Source organism: Coptis chinensis, chromosome 7 (genome assembly GCF_015680905.1).
Source record: "Coptis chinensis isolate HL-2020 chromosome 7, ASM1568090v1, whole genome shotgun sequence".
Taxonomy (NCBI): Eukaryota; Viridiplantae; Streptophyta; class Magnoliopsida; order Ranunculales; family Ranunculaceae; genus Coptis; species Coptis chinensis.
In genome coordinates, this window is record NC_141462.1 from 26,627,051 (window position 1) to 26,646,681 (window position 19,631).

A 19,631-nucleotide genomic window follows, 5' to 3' on the forward strand; every position below is an offset into this window, starting at 1 on the left:
AATCTCTATCAACTAATAATTAGCATGTGAGGCAATTTAAACCCATTCTCATGGTGAATTAACTACCTTCTAAAGTAGAATATTTTACTACAACTTATTCTACACTAAGACATCAAGTCTTCATCAAAGCTTTAATCAAACCCTTCTAATGGAGGTTAAACTATGATTCATTAGACTATCATAATTAAAAGAATAAGAATAAGATATAATGAAGAACTACTTTATTAGTAATAACTTGACTTGAATTAATGGTGTCTTGGCTAAATAACATAAACTAGGGTTTAAAACTAAATTAAATAACTAATATGAGAGAGATTAATTAACTAAAGGGTTATTATTCTAAGTAATAGGATCTTTTTTAAAGTTGTGCCTTAGTCCTCTTTATATATGAGAGGGCTAGGTTTACAATTTCGTGCATGGGCTTTAGAGCTATGTTTTGGGCTACTAAATCAAGCCCAAAACCTAATTACTTAAGTCTAAAAAGGGTTTCTCTACTGGAAATTACTGTAACAACCTTTTTGTTGACTTTTACTCCTCTGATTAGATGAAGGCCTTGACCATTAGAAAGATTTTTCCGAGACGGTCGTTTTGACATATAGTAGGCCCAATTATGAGGTCCAAGTCCAAAGATATGGTCTACGGAAGTTCTATTGACTTTTATGCTCTATTTCTGCCAGCGTTGACTTTGACTTTTCAGCTTTGACTGAGCTTTAAAATGTTTTTTCTCCTTGAAACTTGGGCTTTAATCATAGAACTTCTTAGCAACTAACCTTTGTTCCGTTCTCTCGCAAAAGTGACATATTTCTTTATATATTTGACTCCAATACCTTAAATACACAAAAACACGTAAACAGTACTAACTCTTATTTATTACACATATAATTGGTCTAAATGTAATATTATTAAGAGATTAAAACTATAGTTTTAGGTTCTTATCATGAGGCCAGCAAGTGTCGCCTCATACTCCGCCTCATTGTTAGAGGCATTCCAACCTAACCGGATAGATTTCTCCAGTCACATGTTGTCAGGAGTAACTAACACAGCTCCAACTCCTACGCCTCTGTCGTTTGAAGATCCATCCACAAACAGTCACCATCCGGAGCATGGCTCCCAAAGGTCTGGATGGGTGTTTGGGATTTCAGGTAGGATGTTATCATCTCTAAGGGGGATTGTTGAGTCCTACCCAATATAGGTTATTGGGAAATCTCTCTAGAATTCTACTAGTGCCTGACCCTTCTCTGAGATTCATAGGACATAGATAATATCATACTCTAACAATTGCACAAACCATTTTGCTAACCTTCCTGCCCTGTTCGACCTTTCCAAAACTGATCATAGCTGGTACTCTATGATTACTCTGATAGTGTGGGATTGGAAGTATGGTCATAATTTCTCTATTGCAAAAACAAGAGCTAAAGCGACTCTTAATTTTGAGTTTAGGGTACCTTGTCTCTGCTGGTAGGAGCGTTCAGCTCAAGAAATAGATAGGTTTCTCAACCTTCTTTTCCTCCACACGTATCAGTACAGAACTGATACCATAGTCAGATGAACAGAGATAAAGACCCAAAACTTCTCCCTCAACTGGTTTGGAAAGGATCGATGGTTTTCCTAAGTACGTTTTGAGTTGATCGAATGCTTTTTGGCATTCTTCTGTCCATGCAAATGATGTATTTTTTTGTAGTAACTGAAACAGAGGTTTGCACTTATCTTAACTCTTGGAGATGAACCTGTTCAGAGCTGCTAACCTACCTGTAACTTTTTGAACCTCTTTCATGTTTTTAGGTGAAGACATTTCTATGAGCACCCAGATTTTTTTTTGAGCACCCGGATTTGATCTGGGTTTGCCTCGATTCCTTTCTTAGTAACTAGGTACCTTAAAAACTTCCCTAATGAGACAGTGGAAGCACATTTCACAGAGTTAAGTTTCATGCAATACTCTCGGAGAATGGCAAATGCACTTTGCAGGTGGGAGAGATGATCTCTACGTCTTAGGCTTTTGATCAAGAGATCATCTACATACACCTTCACAATGTCACCTATCAATCCTTCAAACATTTTTTTTACAGAACGTTAGTACGTGGCTCCCATATTTTTCAGTCCGAACGGCATGACCTGATAACAGTACAGGCCACCATCAGTTGTGAAATAGCATGCTTGTGGTCTTCCTCATACAATGGGATCTGGTTCTAGCCAAATGACTCATCTGTGAAAGATAACAGTTCATGTCCAGCCATTGCACCCACCAATTTGTCAATCCGTGGTAGAGGGTAATTGTCTTTTGGACACGCGCAGTTAAGATCCATGAAGTCGATGTAGATCCTCCATGACCCATTCTTCTTATGTGTTGGGACAATATTAGAAATCCAGGTGGGGAAATTGATTTCCCTAACAAAATTAGCTGTCTTTAGGTTTTCAACTTCGGCTTTTACTGCTTTGGATCTATCAGCACCTATTTTTCTCGGTTTCTGCTTGATTACTACTGCATCACTGCGGACATTAAGATAGTGGCATGCCACATGGGGGTCAATTCCTGGCATTTCTTCGAATGACCAAGCAAACACGTCTTTGTGTTCTCGGAGGAAGTGTATTAGAGCCTGGTGCTCTTCAGAACTCAATAAGGTGCCGATGAAAGTGGTTTTTGACGAGCTTCCTCCCATAATTTCCACTTTTTCTAACGGCTCCAGTGAGAGAGGATCTTCCCTCTCTCTTGGGACTAGGTCTGGGAGAGGGGGATCCAACTGTAATTGCTATTTGGTGGGTTACCCACCTCCATTGGTTCAAAAGGGAGTGGGGACTGCTTGGTCGCCAGAGCGTAACATGTTTTGGCAGCCACCTGATCTCCTCTGATTTTCTCAATTTTCCCGTTATGCGGGAATTCTAGACACTGGTGATAAGTACTGGGAACAGAGTGAAGTCTGTGTAGCTAGGTCCTGCCCAAGATCATATGATAGGGTGTGTTAGCTTTTACCACAACAAAATTTATGACAAAGGTTACCAGACTAGTGGCAACGGGTAGCTGGATCTCCCTAACTATTAGAGTTTGTCTCTACTAAATCCATACAGGTTGGAGTTGGTGGCGACCATCTCAGAGTCAGAAATCTGTAGTTTTTTGAATGCGTCATAGTATACCACATCTGCTGAGCTTCCTGGATAAACTAGTATGTGGTGCAAATCGTAATCTCCGAAAGGAAGTGTGAGAACCAATGCATCCTCATGTGGACTCTGGATGTGGAGATAGTCAGCCTCAGTGAAAAAGATGAGTGGATATTTGTGGGGTAACGCGTTGACTTGAGCACCCATAGTCAATTCATTGTTCATGATCATCATTTGCTTGGTGACACATATTTGGTATCGGGCCCCCTTTTCAGTGACTTACTCACTTCGTTTGCTTGCTTTTCCTAAAATCATATTTATCTAGAGCTGGCCATTGAGTGGTCCAAGACTGGGATCCTGAATCGACGCGTCTTCGATCTCCTCGAGGCGATCTTGAGATTTGCCTGCTCGCGTGCTACGAAATGCTTCAAATACCCCCTTTCAATCAGATCTTGTAGTTCATTTTTTAGGGTCCTGCAGGCTCTGGTACTGCGACCCTTACTTTTATGGAACTTGCAGTAGTTCCCTCTGGTCTTTGGTACCCAGGGAGCCTGGCTTGAGTGGAGCTGGCCACTTGAGGTAACTTTGGTTCTTGATCGAGTCCAGCACCTCTTCTGGCATTTTGTTCAGAAGGGCGAAGTTTCTGTCTATCGAAAGAAGAGCTTATTCATCTCTTTCCATCTATGGCTTCTTTTGTGGTTTTCCATCTGCATTACTGGCCACATTTTGGTACTACCCTCTGGGCATTCGTCCATTGGATGGGGATTCAGCCCTTTGGCGACCACGATGACAGTCTCTCTTTGGCTTTTGAGGTGAAGAGATGATGTTCCCTCGCATGGAACCACAGAGGTTGTCTGATTAGTCTTTTTTGCTTCCTGACTTCTGTTTAGGATATCCTCCTCCCACCCTGTATGAGTTTTGACCTTGTCTAAGAGTTCCTCCAAATCACAGGGTGGTTTCTTGGAGAGGGACCCGAATAAGGCGTTGTTTTCGTCCAACCCTTGTTTGAAAGCTATTATAGCAGTTTGTTCATCACAAGATTCTATCTGGATTGAAATTTCCATGAATCGTTGCATGTAAGACCTCAATGCCTCTCCGTCCTTTTTCTTGATGTTGAACAATGCATCGATCCGTTTTGGTTGGTGTTTGTTGCATGAGTACCTGTCTATGAAGGTCCTGAACAGTTCTTCTGAGGATCTGATCTACTGCTCAGGTAACTTGTGGTACCACTAGATCTTAAATCTAAATAGGGAAGCTTTGAACTCTTGACACATGATGTGGTCATACCTTTCATATTGTCCCATGGTGGCACGATATCGGAATACGTGATCTATCGGATCTGACTTGCCACTGAAGATACTGAACTTCGGTTATCTGTAACCGCGGGGATAAGGCTTTCTCATTACTTGTGATGCGGAAGGAACAAGGGAGTCTTGAATTTTTCTCCCTTTGCCTATCATTTTCTCCCTTTGCCTATCATCCGATGCATCGGATGAATTAGGTCATTTTTCTCAGTTTCCTATGCGCTTTCTTTGGTAGAAAGTTTCTTGTTCTGGGTCATTTTTTGGTGTCGGTGGTTGACATCACGATCCTGATCAGTTGATTCCAGCTCTGATGCTGTATCCAAGTCCTCATCCGAGTTACTATATCCTGACTCTGATGGTTTATGTCGAACTGGATTCCCACGCCTTAGGTTCCTAGCACGACCACCTTCTGGAAGGCCGTCATTATCAAGATCAATGAGTGGCTCCTTCCCTATGTCAGATTGGTACAAATGCCTCAGCAATTGTAACTCTCATTCAAGGTTGCTTCTTTGCTGTTCCAGAGCCTATACCGCCTGAACAGACTCTGGGTTTGTTGAGAACAACATTCTCACCATTTTGACGTTCCTCTTGAGTGGTATTCCTAGGGCCTGCACCGGGAGCAACTGGTCTATTAGTGCTAGTCACAGGTCCTTGGAGGGGATTATTTGCATCATGGTGACCGACATTCTCCCCCCCCCCCCCCCACCTTTAGGCATCTCGTGCTCTTTTTCTCTGGTAGCGCCACCCTTTGTTTTCTTTGCTCCTGCTATTACAATGGTAAGAGTTTTTAAACTAAATCAGCCGTTCAAAATGAATGTTTACCTACTTTCGTCCCCACAAGATGTAGAGGATTTTCTAAGTATCCCCTGATCCGCCTCTGTATCTTGTGATACAGGAGCTTTTTTCTTTATAGAGAAGGGATGAGATGATTTAGAATTATGGATTGAACTACCTGGCGGCTGCCTACATATCTCCTTGTTTATTTAGGAGAATCAAACCCTATTTTGCGTAGTTCCTAAGAGTGAATTCTTATGGTTTATACAGGAAGAGCTTTGAGAGTCGTAGTGTTAGGGTTAACCTCACCGCTTAAAAGTTACCTTCCATCTTTGGACTCTGTCTTCCTATTAGGAATCCTTTCCTTATGGAAGTCTGAATGTAGACCATAACTTATTAGAGATAGGTTTCGTTGTTGATCATAGTATCCTATCGTATATGGGAAGATTATATCTAAAAGGTAACTCTTGAAGATATGTTATTACGATTCCTTCCTTATCATCAAAGATTGCCCTCTTCAGTTTCCTTCTGTTTAGGAACTGTCCATGTTAGTTCCTAATGACTTGGAGACCTATTATGCTTAGAGGAAATTAATCACGTGCCCAGCACATGCTTACTAAACATTCGTGATAAACACGAGATCACTTACTCGCAGAACTGATTCATTGACTCTCAATTCATTCTGGGCATCTATAGTCCTGGGTCATTTCCCATACACGTGTCATCTAATCAATGACGGAAAATCCCCCTTACACTTTGGAGACTCTGATTTCGACACAGATCATTATATGGAAGAGACCAATAACAGCTTGGCATTTGTTCCCTATGCAATTCGGATGATGATCTACCCAAACATAAAGAAAACCCACCAGCCCAAGTGTTCACTGTGGAAGAACAAAAACCTGTGGAAATCCTGTTACCCAAATCACCCACATCTGATTTAAAAACTCTCCCTTATGACTTAAAATACATTTATCTTGATTCTGATGGCACTTATCCCATAATCATCTCATCCCAGCTAACAAAAAAAGAAGAAAAACCTTTGATTAGGGTTATTCAAAAACATCGTTATGCAATTGGTTGGTTTCTTGATTATATAAAAGGAATTGATCCAAAGATTTGCACTCACAAAATTCATCTAGAGGAGAATTATAAGACTTTTAGAGAACCACAGCGTCGGTTAAATTCAGCTATGAAAGAAGTAGTGCGGGAAGAGATCTTACGATTATTGGATGTCAGAATCATTTATCCTATATCTGACAGTGAATGGGTTAGTCCTATCCATGTAGTACCAAAGAAATATGGGATTACTATGGTCCATAATGCAGATGGAGAGTTAATTCCAAAAAGAGTTCCTCTCATGTGGAGGATTTGTATTGATTATAGGAAACTGAATGCTGTCACAAGGAAAGATAATTTTCCCTTACCATTTATTGATCAGATGCTTGAACGCCTAATAGGACATGCTTATTACTACTTCTTGGATGGGTACTCAGGATATTTTCAGATTTTAATTGATGAAACCGATCAAGAAAAGACCACCGTCACTTGCCCTTTTGGAACCTATGCTTATGCACGTATGCCCTTTGGTCTCTACAATGAACCTGCCATATTTCAACGCTGCATGTTATACATTTTCAGCGATATGGTGGAGAGATTTATGGAAGTTTTTATGGATAATTTTTCTCTCTATGGGGATTCCTTTGACAATTGTCTATCCAACCTTTCTAAAGTATTGAGGCGTTGTTAGGAAAAGAATCTAGTCCTCAATTGGGAGAAATGTCACTTCATGGTAAAAAAGGGAATAATGTTAGGTCACATAGTGTCTAAAAATGGTATAGCGGTCGATAAAGCTAAGAGTTTATGACTATTTAGTACCACGTACTTTCATTTTTTTTTCCTAAATGGTACTTGTACTTTGTTTCTCGCCTAATAGTACCACGAACTCTTAATTTGGTTCAATTTAGTACCTCCAACTATTTTCCATCCCAATCCGTCAAATTTGTCTAACGGGGACCTCACATGTTTAACCATGTGCCAAAGTAAGGATGATACATACTATGTAGCATACTATTTTCTAGATGATACATACTATATAGCATCCTGTTGAGCCCCATTATCATTTGGTTCTCACCATTCTTACTGGAAGTTTTGGTCTACTAAAGTAAGGATGATACATACTATATAGTATAACATTTTCTGGATGATACATACTATATATAGCATTCTATTGAGCTCTATTATCACTTGGTTCTCACCATTCTTACTGGAAGTTTTGGTCTGCCAAAGTAAGGATGATACATAGTAAGGATAATACTATGTATGTATCATCCTTACTTTGGCACGTGGTTAAACACGTGAGGTCTCCGTTAGACAAATTTGACAGATTGGGATGGAAAATAGACGGAAGGTACTAAATTGAACAAAATTAAGAGTTCGTGGTACTAATAGGCGAGAAACAAAGTACATGTACCATTTAGGAAAAAAAATGAAAGTACGTGGTACTAAATAGGTATAAAATCATAAAGCTAAAATAGATAAAATTTCTACTCTACCTAATCTGCAAAACATCCGTGATATACGAGCCTTTTTAGGCCATGCTGGTTTTATAGAAGATTCATTCAAAATTTCTCAAAAACTACTAAACCTTTAACCAATCTTCTTATAAAAGATACACATTTTGAGTTTAATTCAGATTGCATACAGGCTTTTGAGACTTTGAAAGTCGCCTTAATAATTGCTCCTATAATTCAACCTCCTGATTGGTCAAAACCATTCGAACTCATGTGTGACGCTAGCAACTATGTTGTTAGCGCCGTACTGGGTCAAAAACAAGATAATGCACAGACAGTTATTTACTATGCAAGTAAAGCGTTAAATGAAGCTCAACGAAATTATATAACCACCGAAAAAGAATTTTTAGCCATTGTCTATGCTTTAGACAAATTTTGTCCTTATTTGGTAGTTTCAAATACCATAATTTACACCGATCATGCAACACTTAGGTACCTTCTCGCGAAGAAGGATGCTAAGTAGAGATTAATCCGATGGATCCTTCTCCTGTAGGAGTTCACATTAGAGATTAAAGATAAAAAAGGTGTTGAAAACGTGGTGGCTAACCAACTCTCTAGATTAACCAATAATAGTGATAGTAATTTCGAGTCCATTTCAGATTCTTTTCCTGATGAGCACCTTTATGTTATCCTGTTCGCACTTTGGTATGCTGATATTGTTAACTATCTGGTGACTGAAGATGCTCCACCCTGATGGAATAAAAATCAGCAAAAGAAGTTTTTAGCACAAATAAAGTACTATCATTGGGATGACCCTTACCTTTTCAAGTACTGTCCAAACTAGATTATCCGACGTTGCATTTCAAATTGGGAACAATCTGCCGTTCTCTCTTTTTGTCACGAATAGGCTTGTGGAGGGAATTTTAGTGCCAATAAAACCGCTGCTAAGGTCTTACAATGTGGATTATGCTGGTCAACACTCTTTCGTGATGCATTTCTTCATTGCAAGGCATGTGCTCGTTGCCAACATCTCAGTCGTATTTCTGCACATAACATGATGCCTTTAAATCCCATTCTCATAGTGGAGATTTTTGACGTCTGGGGCATTGATTTCATGAGACCCTTTCCCACCTCTCACGGTTTCATCTACATCCTAGTCACCGTAGACTATATATCCAAGTGGATAGAGGTCGTAACATGTTTTAACAACGAAAACAAAACTGTAGTATCTTTTATGAAAGAAAACATTTTTTCAAGATTTGGTGTTCCAAAATCCATCATTAGTGATGGCAGATTATAGGCTTGTCTTTGTAAAACCTTGTCATCTGCCATTGGAACTAGAGCATCATGCCCTGTGGGCAATAAAAAACCTTAATTACAATCTCGATGCGGTTGGTGAGAAGCGTAAGATACACAAATAAATGAACTAGAGGAAATTCGAAATGATTCGTATGATCTTTTTAAAGATTATAAAACCAACATGAAAAGGATTCATGACAAATATATGTTACGAAAACATTTCAAAATTGGTCAAAATGTTTTGCTTTATAACTCAAGGTTACATTTGTTTCTAGGAAAATTAAATACTTGATGGATTGGTCCTTACATGATCACTGCAATCACCCACATGAGGCTATCACCTTGAAGGACCCTAAAGATAACAACACCTTCCAAGTTAATGGTCAGCGCCTAAAACACTATCATGAGTTATGGTCTATGGATATATGTAGAAGAAACCATTCTCAAAGATCTTATCTATAAGGATTAAATTCTTTGTTCCGTGATGTATTTCCAATCATTTCATTACCTTACATCTGTTTCTTTGGAGTACATTGGAAAAGGTAACCGGACCACTCCAATTGGAGTGTGTGGTTGTAAGTGTCGGAGTCTTGAGTCCACGTATACTTGCATATTCCTTGTTATCACTGTTACTCGTAGTTGGAGTAGTGTACCTCTATGGAGCAAGTATACAATTTTCCATTTCTTTATTTTTCACTCTTTCTGTTAGAATTAGCTTTTTCTTGTTGTTTTTATAAAAGTTCATGGTGTTTCCAGTTTTTATAATAGAGGATTCTCGACACAACACTAGTCATGTGTTTTTGTTTCAAAACGGGCAATGGATTCTAACTAGACCAACCCCTAGAAAATCACAATCTAGGGGCGGTTTGAGATCAGTTTTGCTTATTAAGGGTCACCTATATCAACGCGCTATTCGCACGGGTCAGGACATTCTATGTCTTGCGCAGTAAATCTCCCAACTCGTATAACTGAAGCTTTGTCTGTCTAGATTGGGTTCACTCAGACTGACATGAAAGTTGCCTAAGACAAGCTGTTATGGTATGTTTTTACCATTGCTTTTGTAAGAGTCCTTTATATATATCTCTACATAGTTTTCAAAAACTTGAGGATATAAAAATAAAAATCTTACGTCATAGAGTAACCAAAATGATATTGGATAAACGTATAATTTTATCTTCTTGCACAAACCTTCTATCTTGTTAGAGATATCATTCAATAAATACAAGAAAAAAAAAAAAAAAACGACGAGAAGTCGACTTCTAGAATTAAACAAATGGTGTAACCTAAAGTGAAACCATGATTTGTTTAATTCTATCATGCACCTCTCTATTATTGTCTCAAGAATCTGATGTTAAAAGACTCATTTTGAATAAAAACTTCAAAAAATTTCCCCTCCCCTTTTCTAAAAATTATACAAAATTTCCAGTTGCTAAAAATTTCAAAAACTTACACTCTATCTTGTTAGAGATATCCTTCAAGAAATACAAGAACTTAAAAAAAAAAAACCATCCCCACATAGTGGGGATGGTTTTACCGTTGGTCTCCAAGATTGCAATGAAAGGAGTTTCCCAAGATGTGGTAGGATACTTGCGGGATTTTCGATTATGGGGTTGGTGTTTACGGTGGTGCGGAAAGGATTTTTTTTTATTTGTCAACCGCATAGTGTATGCTAACGATGGCCGATTACCTCTCTTTCGATCTTTGCCTTGTAGATTTTCAGAATGCTTTTAACATGGTTGATCGGACTACTATGTTGAGAGAGGTTAAGTATCCGTTGCTTGACTATTTCCCCTTGGGTTGAGTACTTGTATTGTCAACCCGTGAGGTTATATATATGGGGGATAGCTACATATGGTTTGCCTCTTGGGGTCGGCAAAGGCGACCCCTTTGGGTCCCCCTTCTATTTGCATTGGTGTTGCATCCCCGGTTCTGCGGATCCATCCGGTTGTCGAGTTGTTGCTACATGCTTGGTATCTAGATGATGGGACTCGATTGGAGATCTGAGCAGTGGCGGCGGCTTTGAGTATAATTCAGGAAGAAGGACCTTCTTATGGGCTGGTTCTTAATGTGGCTAAAACTGAGCTATTTTGGCCATCATTGGATCCACGTCGCTCCACCCCTGGTCTCTTTCCTTCAAATTTGTCCCGGCCCTCGCCAGGAGTCGTTGCTTGGAGGTGCGGTCGACCGATCCATCCTTTGTCAGAGGCCTTGCTTGCAAGCGTGTTGAAAAGGTTGTGACTTTGATGGACCGTTTAGCTACATTAGACGATCCACACTGTGAGTTAGCTCTCTTACGTGCTTGTGATGGCCTCTCTAAGTTGGTATTTGCGATTCATACTTGTCCACCATCCCTTTTTAGAGAGGCAGCTAAGATGTTTGATCGGCATCTCCGCAGTGTTTTCCAGGGAATTGTGGTTTCTGATGGTCCTAACTTCGGTGATTTGCAGTGGCGTTTATCGACACTCCCATTACGTCTGGGTGGGTTAGGTATTTATTGTGCCACTGATGTCTCTACTTTTGCTTTTGTGGCCTCCCATTGTCAGATGTCTGAGCTTCAGAACCACATTCTTAGGAGTTGTGGGCCAGTGCCTTTGGATGAGATTCTTGATGTTGCTAGCAGTGCAATGAGTCTTTGTCTACCCGATTTTGACCTCAGTTCTATGGCTGGGAATGCTACCGTCCCCTCAAAACCACAAAAAGTTTTGGCGGAAGCGTTCTATAGTAAGATTGTTGTTGGTCTTGAGAGGGAGTTTGTGTTATCTGCTCGTCAGAAAGCAGTCATTGGATGCTTGCAGTCAGAACACGCAAAAGACTTCCCACTTGCTATTCCGATGGAGGGACTTGGACAGCATATGTCGTCAGTGGAGTATCGTTCTATTCTCCGGTACCGTCTCATGATTCCTTTGTACTCTGATGGTGGTCTATGCCCTGTTTGCAAAAAGAGTAGACTAGATGCTTTTGGAGACCATGCAGCACACTGTAGATATTTTCCAGGTTTCAAATACCGACATGATCATGTCAGAGATATTTTATGTGATGCATTTTGGAGGGCTGGGGTACAAGTGAAGAAGGAGGCTCCTGTGAATTTTCTCACTGATCCGAATGAGGGAAGATCCACACTTCGACCTGCGGATATATTGATATACAGTTGGTCTGAGGGGAGACATGCATGTGTTGATGTAACTGGAGCCTCTCCGTTGGTAGGGCTTGGGAATGGAGTCTTTGAGGTGGGGGGAGCAGCTAAGAGCAAAGCGGCGAGGGGAAGATGGAGAAGCATGAGGAAGCTTGCGCGGCTAACCAAAGCATTGTTTCATTCCGTTTAGTTTTCGACACTTTTGGTTTCTTGGAACAACAATCTGTTGAGCTTCTCAAGAGACTTGAGAAAGTTATGGGCGATAATGTTATGACAATTTGGTTCTATCGAGTTTGTTTTAGAAGAATAAGATTTGCTATTCAGAAAAAGAACTTGCGGTAGCGACTTGTTTGCACGCTTGTACTAATTATTTGTAAAATTCTTTATCAAGATTATCAATAAAATTTCCACTTAAAAAAAAAAAAAAAAAAAACACAAAAACAAAAACAAAAACAAAAACAAAAACGACGAGGAGTCGACTTCTAGAATTAAACAAATGGTGTAACCCAAATTGAAACCATGATTTGTTTAATTCTATAATGCTCCTCTCTATTATTGTCTCAAGAATCTGACGTTAAAAGACTCATTTTGAATAAAAACTTCAAAAAAATTCCCCTCCCCTTTTCTAAAAATTATACAAAATTTCCAGTTGCTAAAAATTTCAAAAACTTCTTTTCTCTCCACACCCCCCCCCCCCCTCCCCCCCTCCTTCTACAAACCTTTCAAAATGTCTAAAGACAATTCTTCTCCACCAAGCAAGGCTCAATGGAGACGTGTACCCTCTGATTCAGAAGTTTTTGCTTCTCTTCCAATTGATATTAAACATGATATCTTGAAAAGAATTCACACCCCACCATGCCTGGTGCAGGAAAAAGTTCCAACGCCCGTAGACAGCGTGCAATCAAGGAGAACTGGTGCTTGAGATGTCAAACACCAGACTGCCCTGGGCTTCAGCCGATAAGCGAAGACTCAGTATTTACAGTCTACATGTGCCTTCCACCAAAGCACAGAGCTCAGCTTCATAAAGTCATCAAACCATCTGGTTGGCAGTTTTTCCAAAAATATAATAAAAAAAATTAATTAGTTTTTAATTTCAAGTTTGTATATTCTTTTCACCATCCGTTCTCTTTGCTCTAGTAACACCCTTTTTTATTCATTCTACTATTCGTGTGCTTTGTTTTCAAGTTGGCATACTCTATTCTTTTTAGAGCTCATTCGTGTATACAACTTATGTCATCTTCACGCTTTAAGGCGTTCATCTATCATCTTGTGTGTCATACAACCTTGGATCAAAGCATGTGATATACCGTTGGATATGATTTTTTGTGCTGATCGTTTAGACAGTTTGTTTGCCCGAATCGAATCGGTAACGAGGCGGGGATTTGTATATTAGGCGTTACGAGACGGAACATGACCTTTTCGGTACACATTTCACATAGGCTTGGGCCAAAATTTTCAAAACTTAAAAACCCAACAACCGATGGTCGTACGTGGGTTTATAACCCAACCATGCTACCACCCGACATACCATCTTCTCCACTGAAAACCCTACCTCACAAAACAAAAGCCGACACACGCCTGCGCCTACCATAACCTGTGCCGCGTCTACTTTTTTGCCAATCCCAAAACAGTTTCGACTGCTACTCACCCACCTTTACCCAACCTCATACCCACATTCAATTTAACCAAAACATCCTCCCATGGCTACCAATCGAAAGATTGTACCTAAGATGAATTTTTCTAATCTCTTTGATTCAGGGATTTCTGATGTTTTCTTCAGAGCACAAATCCTTAGAAGTGGTTAGAGGCCACTCTTGCTAGAACCCACCGCCCATTACTCCCCTTTTCTTGTTCAAGCTTTTTATCACGGCTTAGCTTGCGATAACGAAAGCTTGGTGACCATTTTGTTTGGGGGTCGCTCTCATGTGTTCTCTAAGCAGACAGTTGGGGCGGTTTTGGGTATTGAAGCATGATATAAGGTACCCGAGAGTCAGCACTTTCATGGCACAGTGTTTGATTTGATGCATGTGACTGTGTTAGAGGGCGAGTACGTCGCTGGTTCCACTTGTGCGAGGCAGACTTCTCTGAGAAAGAATCAGTTGGCAATGGCAACATGGATTACGCACAACCTTATGGGGACGACAAAACCTCCAGATATCAGTAAGTCGATCCTTCACATTCTTTAGATTTTATAGACTCGGAACAACATGTTCTTTATTGTTTCTTTCCTATGGGACCAGCTTTCTCAGTATAGACGGAGTACTACTCCCCTTCCTATCCTTGTAACTAGTCTCATGCTTAGTTAGGGAGTAGCAGTTCCGAGTGACTTTGTGGCAGTAAAGTCTGCCACATTCACTCTAGTCTACCTTCATTGCGTTCAGCATGACTGGTCCCCAGAGGCTGTACAAGAGATCGAGCACAGTCTTGACGATGATGACACTCCACCTCCACCTCCAGTAGACTACTTTGCTCCAGGAGATCTGTCTCAATTCACATGGCCCTTGGATGCTTTGCAATTCATGCATGAGGGTCAGCGTCTACTACATCAACAGTTGAATACGATTCAGCAGGAGCAGCGCACCTTTCAGGACAGCACTCTCCAAATGCTTGAGGAGCTGCGAGAGGAAATAGTTCCATAGGCTTCTGAGAGAACCCGGCAAGAGAGGAGAGACAGGAGTAGCTCGAGTTCATCTTGACGTCATTAGTATCCCGCACGAAATCTGACTAGGTAACTCCCTAGTGTCTGCATAGTTATATGTAATTTGTTTCGTTCTAGTATTTTCTTTTATTTTCTGCACTTCTAGTTTTTTTAGTATTATATGTTATGTATGTTTGTGCTTTGCGGAATGTATGAGGATTTATGGTATATGAGCAGAAGGACATACAAATACATCATGCCACATTTTCTTATTTTCTACACTATGCATGTTTTTTACAAATAAAATTCAAAAAGCCAAAAATTTCATGTTAGAATAATTACGTTTTCACCTTTTAGATAAACCTTGTATTTCTCGTTCTATATCTATCAACCCACGCTCCAAACTTGTTTGGGGGTGGTATATTTTCATAACGAAGAACAGAGTATATGTTACTGCCGTTTTTGCTCATGTTCCTATGGTAATCTCTTTTCTTTTCTTCATACTTTGAGGACAAATTAAAGCATATTTATGTTTGGGGGGTGGTATAGTAACATTTTGCAAAAACGAGACATTTATTTATTAGCATTTCTTATATTAGATAGATTTTCTATATTTCTTTCTTTCTTCAAATATTTCGAAAAGACCAAAAATATTTTTCTGTTTAGTACTAAAAGTCTTGTTTTCCTTTTTCTATGATGAATAAAAGGTTTAGAAGTCTCATTATAGCAATAGAATAAAGATTCATTCTTCGAATTCAAACTAATATACACACAATAGTTTCTGTACCTTTTCATGAATGATATGCATTAGCATTTGATTGTATATAGCAGTGAGTTTCCGAGACCAAAGTTGGAACAGTTAAGTTCCATATCCTATGAGAATCTAGCCAAAAACCTCATCTAAATGATTATTAAGTGATGACACAAGGATGTCCAGATAGAAAGATAACATGTCCACTTGCTTGATCACCACGCCATATCCTAGGAGAGAATTTAGGCCCTTTTTGGATCGATATAGCCAAATAAACATTAAAAACCCAAAAAGATAGTTTTTCCTCTAGTTACCCCCCTTGAGCCTTCACCAAATTCTAAAAGCCTTTTTATTTCTTCACCATCAATCCCTAAACCGTTACCACACACAACAAAAAGATTACCCAACTGGCGAGTTGAGAATTTGATGATATACAAAAAGAGAATAAAAGGCCTTGTACAAAAACAGAATAGTTAGAATCTTCAAAAAGAAAGAAAGAAAAAGAAATCAAAGATTCAAAGATTGAAGTCTCCCAAAAGTTCAAAATCAAAAGGAGTCGAATTCAAAAAAAACAAAAGCATAGTTAGAACTCCCAAAATTTAAAATCCTATGGAGTCACAAAGCCAAAGGGCTAAAGAATGAATCACAATTTCGGAAGCAAAGAACAAAACGAGATTCTTCTCTAGTTACAAATATCCTGAAGACCCAATTTCTCAACATATCAGAGTTTGTTTTCCCTTCCCTTTATTTCTAAACCACTACCTTAGCCCCGTAATTCCTAATAAAAGACCTCTAGCTCAACTAGGATTAGGATGGTGTGATAGTAAGTGGATATTGTGATCAATTGACCCTGGTTTCCTTGGACATCATTCGAGTATGTGAGGAATATGAAGATTCTTCTGCACTTGAGAAAACGAAACTTAAGTGAATCTATTAGAGAGTTGTGATTGCAACACACCCCTTTGAGGACCCAACTTAAGGACGCTCTCCAAAAGTTCCGAAAACGACTCTACTTTTGCATTTCACCGCTCATGTTTTGCACATTTATCTTTAGATGATTAAACTATTATATATATATTATTCTGAATTCAAAAGAGCTTTTCTTTATTCCCCCACTAATGAGATGTATAAATATTTGAGAATAAATAAGGAAACAAGACCCTTTGTACTAGCGAGAGGAAGTTTGTGAGTACCTTCTCTGGAAAACTCTCACGAGGCTTAAGCTCGTCCACTAGGAAAATCCTAGTGGTTTAAGGCTTTGTTGCATATGGTCAATGCAATCGCATTTTGCGAAACGAGACTAGTATAATAAATCACACAATTGTGAACTTAGTTTTTTCTCTCTCATCTTTTGCTTGAGGACAAGCAAAATATTGTTTGGGGGTAGTTGATTAGTCCCCAAATATGCATTTTATTACCTTTACAATGCTTCAAATATGCATTTCTTATGCTTAATAAGCAGACAACTTATAGCTCTTGTTACCATTTGCAGAATACAAGCCATTCAGGATGCATATTCCTAATACGTGCATTTTAGCACAAAAATGATGGCTATTTACGCTGCTTGGGAAGATTCTGCTTAGGAGCAACAATGCCAAAAAGTCAAAGTCCAAAGTCAAGTCAACTGTCAAAGTCAAAGACTCAAGGACTCAAGACTGAAAGCTACTGACCCAGAGACCTAAAGCTAAATTCAAGACTTCTATTGTATGGGCTTAGGTCAAAAGCCCAAAATATTGTTTCTAGAAGGAAGGGTATAATTGTAAATGGTGTCCTATATAAACCAAAGTTGTAGAGAAAGAACTTTACTCTAGATCTAATCTTTGGTTATTAGGAGTAGATTAAATGTTTTAAATTAAATTGTTATTTCCTTATTTTCCATTTTCATGTTCTCAAGCTTTAGTGTAGACCAAGTTCTTAATCATTTCAATACAAGTTTTCATTACATCTTTCATACAAGTTTCTCCATTAAAATGTGTTTAAGAGTTCAAACTACTCTAGATAACAACTAGTGTTTCACCCATTTGAACTTAAGAACAAGAAGAAAGATTAGAAAATAGTAGATAGAGTTGTTTCAATCCATCAACCCCATTCCTCCCACCATAAGAATCTAAGATGAACAACATAACCTTTCTCACCACTATCAAATCTTCTTCTTCACTGCGCTTTGCGATGTATGATGGCAGTACGTGTCCCGGTCAGCACGTAGCTTGCTACATCCATAGCCTCGCACTCTATAATGTACAAGAGTTCAACTACTTGCAATGTTGTTTGTTCCCTGCAAACTTGAAAGAAGGAGCTCTCGACTGGTTCTACTCACTGGAACCGAACTCTATCGATAGCTTCAAGAAGCTAACCGATCAGTTCGCTAATCATTATGTCCATAACAAACGTAAAAAACCTAACGTCGACTCACTCTTCATGCTGTCTCAGAAGAAATATGATTCAATCCGCTCCTTCTTAGGACGATTCAAGACCGAGTTGCTGTCTATGGATAGCGACCTCAAAGAGTCCTTCGCAACCTTGGTATTCACTAAGGCGATCTAGAAAAACACCTGGCTATATAAGTCACTCATGAAGGAGCGTCCTGAAAAGTTGGAAGAACTGTACACTCGCGTGTACAAGTATATAAAGCTATATAAAGCTTTAGCCCACGAAGGCGAACAAGGGGAAGTCGCAGCAATCTCAGACGCTACCCCATCTTCAAAAAAGTGACCTAGACCACAAGGACAGGCTACATACTGGAGAAAATAAAAACAACGACCTATTACCGACCTGAGGTAAAATGGCCAGAAGACACGCCAGGAAAGCCGTACTGTGGTTTCCATAAAACAAAGTGCCATGAGACCAACGAATACCGCAGGCTCAAGCACTACCTTCAAGACCTCATCGAGGCAGGGCATATCAAACATTATACTGATATTGTTGATGACAACCTGCACCACAAGCTCATGGCTTGCAGAGAGCTAAGCTGAACTCCACAATGCAACACTAATAGGGAACGCTCTTATGCTCGAGGATGCTCAAATGAGCGATCTCATCATGAGCGTCGTTAGCACTCATCTGGCAGAGATAATAACAGAACGATCAACATGATCACTTTCCAGGATGATTCTGTCACGTCCTCCAGGGAGAAGAGGAGAAGAGTTGGCGCTCTCCAAGAAGTATACGAGTTTTCCTCCCAAGCAGCCACCATTCCAAGACAAGCTGGCCACAGCTCAGGAGACATAACCTTCACTGAGGCCGACCTTAACAAGGTTTGCCTCCCCCACAATGAGGTTTTAGTCGTCTACGTCAAAATCAGCGACTTGACAGTCAAGCGTGTCATGATCGACCCACGCAATTTGTGTGACATTCTGTTCTATCAAACTCTCAAGGAGATGAACTTGCCTAGGTCGGTTAAGATTGATCCAATAGCCCCCCTCTATGGCTTCAATGGATCTCGAGCTGACCTAATTGGAGACATAATTCTATCTATCTCAGTTGGGTCATGCGAAGATAAAGTCAACATTAACACGCGCTTCAACGTTCTGGATGTCAACTCATCCTATACTGCTATTTTAGGTCATCGTTGGATCTACAAGATGCAAGCAGTGCCATTAACACTCCATTAGGTTTTACGATTCCCTGGCCCCAGAGGCATGATGGAGCTCAGAAGCAACCAGCTCGATGCTCACAATTTAAAACCTGATCCTCTCAGTTAACAAGCCTGCTGGGGCTTCTCTCAACAACAAGGGAGAGATAGTCAAAACCAAGCTGGCAGAAGACTTCATCTCTGAGGTCAAGACCCTAACCAAGACCCCCTGAAGTGAAGTGACAAAGGAGAACACTGGGGGCTCGGTAAAAAACGTCCCTCCAGAAGCCCAGACCCCAGAGGTCGCCCCACCCCTTCAGGTCAAGGAGACACCGCAAGAAACCAAGACCCTAGAGGTTGCTCAACCCACTGAGGTGGATACTCAGACCGAGCTGAAGGAAAAGGTCAACCTAGGAACTGAGGATGACCCTAAGTTGGTTCATGTAGGACCTAACCTTGATCCTACTCTCAAGGCACATCTTGTAAACTTTTTATCATTAAATAAAGATGTTTTTGCTTGGTCGTACATCAATGTGCTTGGAATTGATCCCAATA

The 19,631-nt window shown here is 39.9% G+C and overlaps 1 protein-coding gene across 1 annotated transcript; it reads left to right on the forward strand.

The window, feature by feature from the left end:
- Positions 1–18,594: 18,594 nt before the first annotated feature.
- On the forward strand, positions 18,595–19,116 carry LOC147486860 (uncharacterized). The gene has a single exon (XM_086573875.1). The coding sequence runs from the start codon at positions 18,595–18,597 to the stop codon at positions 19,114–19,116; it is 522 nt and encodes a 173-aa protein (XP_086430001.1).
- The last annotated feature ends 515 nt before the right edge of the window (positions 19,117–19,631 follow it).